Here is an 11697-nt window from a genome sequence, read left to right as displayed (position 1 = left end):
TATGGTACACTTGGAATCATTTTTGCCATTACCCAGGTTGGAGTTGTGGTTGCTATGACAATTTTATTAGTATTTCTTAGTCAACATCAAAAGAAAAAGAAAAAATTAAAAGTTCACAAAATAAAAAATTCCAACATTAAACTGTGCACAACAATTGGTATCAAAGCTGTTTTATTCTTTGCTGTAAAAATTCCTCTAACTGTAGTGTATTTACTGGATGGGTTTTATACTGGTGTGTCATCATCTAGAATTATAAGGAATGCGTCCTTTTTGTTTGCAGGAATAAATTCAATGATAAATCCATTCATATACCTTTTCAAGATTAAATACTTACAAGATTTAATCCGAAACAGTGTAAATAAAATTTGTTCATGTATATCTGCAAATCAAGAAAATACTTCATCGGGATCTTAAAAGAATGGCTTCAACGATCCAGTATTCATTTGAAACGCTATGGAGATTGACGCATGTTTTTAGGAACACTTATACGTGCATACTGTCCCCGTGCTTGTGGTCTATGTCATTATGTTTTATGGAAGGCCGAACGTTGACCTATAAAGTTTTACATTTTACACATTGTGCTGTGTTGTCTCATTTGCACTCATACCACATCTCTTTGTTCCTATATACATTGCACCTGAAAATGCAAAGGTTAAGAGTAGCAATAGAAGCGCTGTTTTATTTTTTTTTTATTCAATTAGTAGTTATTCTAGTATTTTATCTATTATAGAAAATACATATATTTGCGAAAAGAGACGATTTTATGATAAAAATTAAATACAAACTTCTGTCATTTATTTGATATGAACAGAACCGAATTTACTGTTAAAATATTGTTTTGAATTTTGTCCCTTTAATATTTTTGTGTTTTGAAAGACGTGTGTTGCTGGTTATCAAAGATGGTTTTGCATTTTACATTTTTTTCTGAGGATTTAAATTCTCATTTTTTACCATTTCAATGGTAATTTTGGATGTTAGATCTCTTGTGTATATACCGTGTGTGAACTTTAATCGAAGCAAGCGCATTAATTGTGTAACATTAAGTTGTACATTTCTGCTTGTAAATACATGTACATGTAATGTAATTATTGATATATATGAATAAAAATAATTACATCTTTTTGTCGGACGGCTCCTTTCAAAATATTCAACCAATAATACCGGATTGAATCCATATTCACTTCTTTAGACAAGATATATTGAAAATGAATTTTATAAAAATTACTTTTTCTGAATAAGCTAATCACTGATACCGGGATTAAAAGTGTATGCCAGACTTGCGTTCGACGTGAGCGTTTAATTTTCAGAAGACTCATCGGGGACGCTTGAATCAAAAAATTCCGAAAGGTTTTGTCAAATACAGCTAAGCTTATATTTCTTTGGGGAGAAAAAACTAAGTATATCAAAAGCATTCAATATTTGTAAACACTTCAAGCTATGACCATATTAATTACCAATCATGTCAACACAGATAGACCAGTAGGATAGATAGACTTTTTAGTAGTTATTATTTATATGTATACATCAGCATTATTCTAAATTTTCTGAAAAGCTACTGAACAGTACGGAAGCGGCTGTAAAAATTAAAATAACAAAAATACTAAAAACCCAGGAAAATTCTAAACGGAAAATCCCTTAGCAAATGTCAAAATCGGGAGCTCAAACACATCAAACGAATGGATAACAACTGTCATATTCCTGACTTGGTATAGGCATTTTCCATGTGAAAAAATGGTAGATTAAACCCGATTGTATAGCTAGCTAAACCTCTCACTTGTAAGACAGACGCATAACATTTCAATATATTGACAACGATGTGTGAACAAAACAACAGACATAATAGGTAAAGATGTCAAAAATAAGGGTAGAAAAGTCAACATTGTGTTATTATCTTAATCACTATAGAAAACAAACAAATATTTCAATCAATAAAAACCAAAAGGCACATAGAAAAGGAAAGCAACAAAAACACAAAAACACAAAAATGTACCACAACACAACAACACAATGACGGAATGTACAAGTACCGAGCCATGCCAAATGGACATCACGTTATTAATATGATAAATAATGTCAGTACCGAGAATCTATGCTTCAAGATCATCGTGTAATATTTGTGAAGTTGATGCGGACTATTTATCAACAAGGTGTTAGAATATTCCGATGATTTTTTTGAGAAAAAGGATGAGACGTTCTCTGATATAATCCTGAATCATCAATTTTTTTGGTACCGAGATGACTGTAAAAAGTAAAATAACAAAAATACTGAACTCTTAGGTAAATTCAAAACGGAATGTCCCTAATGAAATGGCAAAATCAAAAGCTCAAACAAATCAAACGAATGGACAACAACTGTCATATTCCTGACTTGGTACAAACATTTTCTCAAATAGAAAATGGTGGATTAAACATGGTTTTATAGGTAGCTAAACCTCTCACTTGTATAACAGTCGCATAATCCCATTATATTTACAACGATATATGAACAAAAAAACAGACATAATAGAAAAGTCAAAAATAGGGGAACAGCAGTCAACATTGTGTTAGTATCTTGATCACTATAAAAACAAACAAATATGTAAATAAACATTGGCACAATAACACAACGACGGGATTTATACTTTCAGAGCCACGTCATGTGTATCAAAAAAACACAAAAAGGCATATAGACAGAGCATAAAAGCAAAAATGAAAGACAAGAATACAAAATTTATCAATGAACAATAACACAATGAAGGGATGCATAAGAACAGAGCCACATCATATGTAAAAAAAAACACAAAAAGGAATATAGATAAAGCATATAAGCAAAAATGAAAGACAAGAATACAAAAATTATCATAAAACAATAACACAATGACAGGATGTATAAGTACAGAGCCACGTCATATTTTAATAAAGAAACAAAGCGGTGTGTTTGCACAGTACTGAATTTACAACGGTGGACAAGGTTGAAAATTGACTAAAAGACTCAACGTGACTGAAATATTAAATGTTTTTAAGATGATGTTAAGATCAAGATGACTATTTCAGGTCAAAATTAGGTATATTAGTGATATAGCTGGTTGCTAGTTGGTAATCATTAACTTCTTTCTTTTATTATCTATCACTGAATGATGAATGGTAGACTCATATCCTACTGGAGGGTATTGAGGCAATAGTGTTGTCACGTTTAATATAAATACTTAGGAAGAACGGAAAGGATCTGTGATTTTTTATATTCTGTCTTTCTCGAAGTGGTAGAAAACGAAACTGTCTGTTCTGATTTTGCTTTTAAATGAACTTGCCAACATTTTGCCTTCTAATAATGTTAATACATTTTTCAAAATAAGCTTATTTGCCTTCAACGAAAAATATCCAAAACTTAAATTTACCACCCCAAAATATGTCAGAAACATCCTCATCAATATTATTGTTTAATTGTATATTATCCATTTAACATGATTAAACAATCTTATCCTAATGTTTGATTTTTTTACTTCTTAATCGAGTTATCCGTTTTGGGTTGATTGTATGGCTTATTTTCTCCGGTAGTATGATGTTTACTCTACATTAACATTAATTTAAAAAGCAACTTATGTGCTGTGAAAGGAGCTCGTGAAAGTGAGAGTTACTTTGCTTTACTTAAATTAAAGAAATATTGGAAGAGTTAATAACCATGAAACGTCTCTTTGTTTTAAGAAAAGCATTTAACTAGTCGTCATCTTTAAATACAGAGTTAATAAAGTTGTCAGTGTTTCGATATTTAATAATCTGTTCTTAAATTCTCCTTTCATAAAACGCAAATATATAAAGAAAATATAGCTTCAACTACCTCAGACAAAATCGACTAAGTTGAATTTGGTTATTTTTTAAACCGTTTTGGTTTCATATCTACATATCTACATGTTTTGTTTATTAATATATATATATATATATATATATATATTGTTTATAGTTTTTCAATTTTTACGATTGAGTACGATTGATACGATCATGAACCTTAAAATGCGAATGATATAGTTGATGGAGTTGATGAACTCTTGTTTACTCGTGACCATTGGATACAATTAAAAAAAAAATAAATGGATCTATTGAATAGATTAACTGAATTGACTTCAAACGATAGTAATTAATCGACAACAATTGATCATATAGCAGAAGTCAATTGAATCGACTATACATTTGTACTATAATAGATAGTAGCTTTTGACAACAGTCTCTGACAGTGTCGAGTCAATCGATTGTCACAAGACTTATGTCAGTCTACATTTATTCTAGATTTTTTTTAATTTAGTCAAATCCAGTTGCTCTTCCTTGTCATAAAATGATCGATGTTTTCATTATATAAAAATTAAAGATGCCTGATAAGGTAAAGATAAAAATTAAAAGTTAAATTTATATTGAAGTCGGGATGCGATATTTATTTTATTTTACACAGCGACATCTGTGGCAACTCTCACTTCCGGTAATGCTTTGGCGGTACAAAAAATATTTCAAAATACTATTTAGAAAACACAGAAAGAATGCAATCTAATAGAAACACTTAATACTAAGGTAGCTTCATCATTTTGTCAGAAAATTGTCTTGTTCCACACGTAATACAACAAGAAGCATACGAAACGTAAAGATACGGGAACAGTGCATGCAGAATTTTGATGTGTTTTTACAAGAAAAAAATTCTGACATGTCACTAGTTTTCAAAACAATAGAAGAAAATAGATGATAAAGATACAACTGTGCATGTCAATTAAATATATCTGTTAAACTCTAAGTCTACAATTTTAAACATCTGAAAATCGACACAACTTTAATTGGACATAGGAAGATGTGCTGAGAGTGCCAATGAGAAAACTTTCAATCCATATAACAATTTTAAAAAAGTAAATCATTATAGGTCAATGTACGGCCTTCAACACATACTTTTAAGCATAGATGACTATAAACACATGTAACAACTCGGTCAACCGTTTATGTAGTCATAATTACAATATCAAGATTTGGTCAGTGTTGGTATTATGTCTCATTACTGTTGGAGCCTAATTATATCATGCGCATTTAAAATGTTTGAAACAAATTCATTTAATACCCCTTATCGCCATTTTTCCGCCTTTACTGGACATCACAAAGTTTCGCGTATAAATCAGGGATCTCCATGGATGAAAATTGAACGATGGAGGAACTTTCACCATCATAAACCGTATCTACGCTGTACAGTTTAGTGCGATCGAAAGTGTTTCATCCCTCCACATAAGGATAGGTGAACATGCTAATTCATTGCTTATTTTAATTATATTTCTTTGAATTTCATTATAAATACTATATAGAAGTATATATATTTTTAATAATTGCCGTTTGTAACCCTTCAAAGGCCAAGCCTTCATGCCCCCTCCCTTTCCCTTAGTCGAGAATGACCAATAGCTATCACGAAGGTCCCCATGTAGTATTCTTGCTATATTTGGTAATTATTATGGGGGTTAAAAATCATGTGGAGTTTATTTTTTACGGACACTGTCAAATTCAGAAGTCATGAACCAATTACGGTATGGCTGGTTTGCAGCAACGACAAAAAGAGTCGTATAGGTTATGTAAAAGGTTAAACAGATTTGTAAAGCAAACGTTGTCAAATGAAAAGTTTTTTAATGACTATCTAGCAAATCGATGCTATGCAACATGCATCTTTCGAGTCTGAATAGAAACCGGAAACGCGGATGTATCAATTTGATCGTAAACTACGAAATGAAATAGGAATTACAATACAATATTTCTTTACTTTTTAACTTTGAAAGTAATTTTATATTATCGTTACAATACAGCAGTACTCAAGTTATTTGCGATGAAATAATAACTACTGTTTTACGTCTTATTTCATACTTCTTAAAAAGAGGGATGCTGATTGCGTAAGTCAAAATAAGAACATGTGTTAACTTTGTTAAACTTTGTTACTGGATTATTAATTTATTTATTTAATCTGAATTATCATAAGCATTTGCGGAAACTTAGTTAAATAATTTGACAAATGAATCCTCAGATAATATTCTCCTGTCTGGTTTGTTGATCTACCTGTACAAGCTCAGGAACAAGTGATTAGCGATTTTAATCCGGATATCCCTCAGGCGTTAGAACTGTATTGGATTATACTATAAAAAAAACCTGAGGGTTATGCAATTACATGCAATTGATTATAATTGCTAAAAAATGGCGTCAGGCTATAAAAACGATCACAGCTTTGAATGATGGCGGAAGACAATTGAACGATGGCGCGGGTCATTTGACGATGGCGCAAGACATTTGAAAGATGGCGGGTTGCCATCGTTAAACAGGCCATGGAGATCCCTGTAAATTACATGAATTATGACGTCATAATAGAAAAGATCTGAAACCGAAATGGAAAAGTGATTGTTGTATGGCTTTAAAAGGTAAAGCAGAACAGATTCTCAGGTGAAGTGGGACATATTTCCAAATACTTGAAATAGCAATAAGGTGTATATTAAGAAGAAGATGTGGTTTACAACTATAGTCAGCTTTAAAAGGCACCTAAATGACAAATGTAAAACAATTCAAACGAGAAAACTAATTTATGTACTAAAAATGATCTGAAAACAAATAACATGTAACAGCAACAAACGATAGCCACTGAATTACAGGCTCCTGGCATGGGACAGGCACATACATGCAGAATCATTTACTAGCATTCAATTATGATCATTGAACACCCAAAAGCCCGTTTATATTTCTAGAATATGTTATTTTTTTAAATGATCACAGGGCTCGACATTAACGCTTGTCTGATTGTCCGGGACAAGTGCACACAGGTGTCGGGCAAGTAGATTCACCATACTACTTGTCCGATGGGACAAGTGAAAAATCAAGGTCAGATAAAAATAGATCAAATTCAAGACTTATACATTCCCAAAAATATGAATGATTGTTTTATTGATCATACTTAATGAAATAATTATTCATTGATTGAACCAGAGACATATAAAACTTGTATAATATGTCTCTGATTTGGAGTATTGAACATGCTGGCAGCCATTGACCAGGGGGATATAAGTAAGCAGACTATGCGAATGAATTTTATTTTTACAGGATTTTCGGTCTGGTAAGCATCCTAGCTTTACCAGACCGAATGAAATTTTACCAGACCAATTTTTTTTTACATCTAATTGTATATTATCCGACAAAAAACAACAAACATATGTATGACTTTGTTGTGCCCTACTCCTCCCCGAAATGCAAAAATTAAAACAAAATGATGTAACAAGAGGGGATATTGTTATGAAAGTTGTGCACAATTGCTTGAATGCATTTCAGTGAAGAGTAATGTCCCATTTTATTGGATTTTGACAATGTTTGTGAACTAAACATAATTTAGAGTTTCTGTATAAAATATTATTTCCTGTTTCTTCTTTCTTTTTCATATATCTTTTGGTTTTCAATTCTTGTGGTTATATTTCATAGCTAAATTTTGTGATCTGCTTGGATTTTTATTCATTTATTGTATTTAAATCGGCAAACCCGAAATTATCCTTATCCGTTCCCAGAATCTGATCCGGTTTTATTTACATTTCCGGTTGTGCCAATGATGGCATCCATTGTTGTTTTTGACAGTCAGATATGTTTTTACCCGGATTTACACATTACTGGTTGTCGATGTTCGGCATAAAGCTAGCGGTTGAACAAAACAAACATCGCTGTGGTGAATAATAAAGATGAAAATGAATTTGAGATCGTTTGGCAATTTTGCTAGAATGTTCCATAAAAAAAAACACCGGACATTCGGACCGGAATTCAACAAAATTTTACCAGACCGATCCATTATTCACCGGATTTGTCCGACGGTCCGACGTATTTCGCATAGTCTGAAGTAAGGGGAAAGAAACCAATGTTAATGTATCTTCTTAGTATAAGCATCCTTGAATTAGGATCACCTCCATATGGAGTTTTACCTAAACTTTAAAATATTAAGAAATTAAAGTATGTTTCATTTGATTTTGCTTTTATGCATAACAATACATTAAAAGAGGTTTTATTTGATAAGATCTATGACATGTGATATAAAAATTTAAGATGAAAAAAAAAAAAAAAAAAAAAATCTTAAAAGGCAGATTTTTTAGTGAAATGTGTATGTACTTCATGATCATACAATTGTATATCAATGTATATACAAATCAAAATAAACTGTAAAAGCTTGTTTTGACATCAATAAATTAAAAAGGTTTACTCATATACATGTTCAAGGTGGCCAGGTGTATTTACATCCTTGGTTTAACCCATACCACTACTAAAGAATGAATAGGTCCATAGGGGAACGTAGTGGTTTGGGAAGAAATGATGATTTAATGATTGACAAATGATAGTGACATTGAGTCAGAGAACACAGTCTTGCAAAAAAAATTTCATTCTGAAATAATGAAATGTATTTTGATGCGGTATTCATATAACATTACAAAATGCTCCTTTTATTAGGTACAATCAAAGACCAAGTGTTATTATTGCATAAATCATCAATATGTTAGATTTTCAATTATGAATTCGGACAAGTGAGTTAAGAGTTCGGACAAGCTGATTTTCTTGCCACTTGTCCGAAGGGACAAGTTAGAAAAAATGTTAATGTAGAGGCCTGGATCAACCACTGACACAATGACTAATAATACATCATGTACATGCACTGATCAAAAAGACTATGTACTTGAGATGTATGTGATTTAAACAAAATAGGTGCCTAAATCAATTTATTTATGGGACAGAAGTTTACTTGAATCTAATTTCCTGCTGCCTTATTGAATAATTATTTCGTCCAAATTATTATTATTTATGGATATTCATGCAAACAGGACACAGAAATCAAATTTCTGAACATTTAACATGTTTAATGAAAAATTAAATGTGATGTAGTTAGTAATCAAAGGTACCAGGATTATAATTTAATACGCCATACGCGCGTTTCGTCTACATAAGACTCATCAGTGACGCTCAGATGAAAACAGTTAAAAAGCCCAGAGAAGCAACTAATCGTCAGACCTGAGGGGCAGAATCTATGCAGGTCCTACAAAACTCGTTGCTGTGCAGGACCTGATGGCCGATAATATTTGAGTATGCTTGGGTCCGCCAAAACTTAATTCCCTGTTGGTCCCGGCAGAGTATTTTGTTTATTAAATTTGTGATCATCTTTAATAAAAGTAAATTTCCTTTTCCCTCACTTTTTCTTACTTCGGGAACCAGTATTTCCGCCCAGTGACAGTTTTTTTGTACCATGTCCATCTTGCCCCAAACCATTCCGTGTATTTTCGTCATGTTTCTGGTTTTAAAAATTCGCTCTTCAGGAAGGAGGTATTTTTAAGCATAGTTGATAAGTTCAGAAAATATGTCATGGCCGATAAAATTTGTAAGTGGGTCGAAACTCAGTAAAAGGCCAAACCAGTCACCTGTTCAAGTTGATAAAGCTGTTAAGCGGTCCTTGTACGAAAGGAGAAACGACCTGAAAGGTCATTCTACCCAAGATGGCAAAAGGGGCGATCATGGTTACTTTATAACAATGACATGCACAATTTGCATTTTGCATGGGAAACGTAGCAGTACCAGCGATAATATATATGTAATGAATTATAATATATTCACAGTATTCAATAAACTACAATTGTTATGAATCACAGGTTATAATATAAAACAAAATCAAAATTAACGTTTGTTCAATAGCATCTCATTTGAATTTTGAGTGAAAATATAGGTCTGGTAGAAATGTGATGGGTCTGGCAAAACTTAGTACCCTGTAGGCCCCAATGTCTGACAGGAAAAAAAACTGTTTGCATCTCTGAAAGCCAAACAAATACAAAGTTGAAGAGCATTGAGGACCCGAAATTCAAAAAAAGTTGTGCTTCGGCTAAGGTAATCTATTCCTGGGTGTAAGAAAATCCTTAGTTTTTCGAAAAATTCAAACTTTTATAAACAGGAAATTTATAGAAATGACCATATAATTGATATTCATGCCAACACTGGAGTGCTGACTACTGGACTGGTGATACCCTCGGGGACGAAACGTGTGTGTTAATAAAAATATACAATAAACATTGTATATCTCCCAAGTACGGGGCAGTATACTATAGACTTTATTGTCTATAATATACATTTACAGATATTTTGACTTTAGTAAACCTTTCTCTTTCTTTACAGTGGTCCTCACCATGTTATTTATAAGAGTCCAACAGTGTAAACCTATATTAAAGATGTCATAGAAAGTGATGGATCTAAAAGACAGTATCAGTATAGAGGATTTGTCAGCTGTTGCTGAAGAAGGGCAGTCAACCAATATAGACAATGAATACTCCTTCAGCCGGAACAAACCTCTGGCTATGTCTACTGTTGCTAGGGGAAACGGGTAAGGAGCAGGTCAAACTCATTTAAAAAATACAAACTTGGTTATATAAGTATGTCAACAATGTGGAAAGTCATTACCTTAGATTAAAGAATGAGAAAGATAGAATAAAGATGAGTGGTGTAGATGTCAATGAGCCAGCAAATGCTTGACAAGAAGGTGTTTTATGTGCTGTTTTACCACTTGCCTAGGTTAGATTAACATTTATTGATTGATTTTGTTGATTGCATTATGCTGTATTAGCACAAAAAGGCGAGCTTAGAGGTAAAGGGGACTTGGAACACCTACGTCCTACAATGATGTACCAAGTACATATTGTAACACCACTAAGGATGAATGAACAAATTCTACTCACCACTACTATCTTATCAATTTCAAAAAAGAAGCCAATATTTATCATTCAATCTTCAAATTTGGACATTGGTTACTTTTTATCAATCTTAACTTATACATCTTATCTATTGTAGAAATAAGGCACGAATTGGAGATGATGTCAAAAGTGGTTCATTTATTAATAACAATTCTGTCTCTACGCCCCCTGGTGGAGAAAGTAATCCATCCATACATCAGTTGAGATTATCCTTCAGTGCATTTGACCAGTCAAACCAGTTATTGAAGCCCAGAGAAGTGACTGGTAGTAAATCAGAACAGCTCCTTTCACAACAGGATGACAGTTTATTGTCTCAGAATGACTGGGGTCAGCCTCCATATGGAATAGGGTAAATTTACTTAGAAAATGAATAATTCATGAACAAACAGATTACATCAATCACATACACCCTACTCCTGAAAAATGGGATGCACCAACAATAAACAACATATGGTCCAGATAGTCTGACTTGGTACATGCACAAAATGTTGTGGAGATAAAACAATTTTATGTGTACACAAATTTCCCCTGTATCTTTTCTAGCTCATATGCTGTTAAACTAAAATGCACAATAAAAAATGTACCCAGTGCAGCTATAAACATGATGAGCACTAACTTGACCAGAAAAATAAGATAAAAACACATAAATTGGAAAACAGAGTCTTTTACAGTACGCCCAAGGAGTTTGTAATCCCAAACTCCATACTCCGATATTTTTCCTGGTGTAACACCAGGAAACTCCGACATCCCTCCCAAAATTCTCGGAGAAATTTGGGAGTATTCCCTCCGACTTCCGCGTAAATCCGCTACCTTTTGTTTATTGTATTAGCGACATCTCTCCCAGTCTGGTGTGACGCGGTGTGACACCAGGTAATTAATTGCCCTAATCCGTCTGATCTATGCCGGCACGCGACAGTCAAGGTATGTGAGATTTCTAATGTAATTAAACAATTGTATTTCCTGTCTATTG

General features: G+C 32.8%; 1 protein-coding gene across 6 annotated transcripts in view; it reads left to right on the top strand.

Moving 5' to 3' along the window:
* Window positions 1-4426: 4426 nt before the first annotated feature.
* Window positions 4427-11697, top strand: part of LOC143063172 (uncharacterized) — an 84419-nt gene continuing 77148 nt past the window's right edge. For 5 of the 6 annotated variants that reach the window (XM_076235164.1, XM_076235163.1, XM_076235161.1 and 2 more), the window contains exons 1-3: window positions 4446-4536; window positions 10156-10360; window positions 10825-11076. In XM_076235164.1, coding sequence (XP_076091279.1) covers window positions 10224-10360; window positions 10825-11076 — 389 coding nt within the window. In that variant the 5' untranslated portion in view covers window positions 4446-4536; window positions 10156-10223. Of the gene's footprint in view, window positions 4537-10155; window positions 10361-10824; window positions 11077-11697 lie in introns of all 6 variants that reach the window. The other variant, XM_076235160.1, reaches the window with a different exon arrangement.

The sequence above is a fragment of the Mytilus galloprovincialis genome, chromosome 2, assembly GCF_965363235.1.
Source record: "Mytilus galloprovincialis chromosome 2, xbMytGall1.hap1.1, whole genome shotgun sequence".
Taxonomy (NCBI): Eukaryota; Metazoa; Mollusca; class Bivalvia; order Mytilida; family Mytilidae; genus Mytilus; species Mytilus galloprovincialis.
This window is presented reverse-complemented; position numbering and strand designations above follow the sequence as displayed.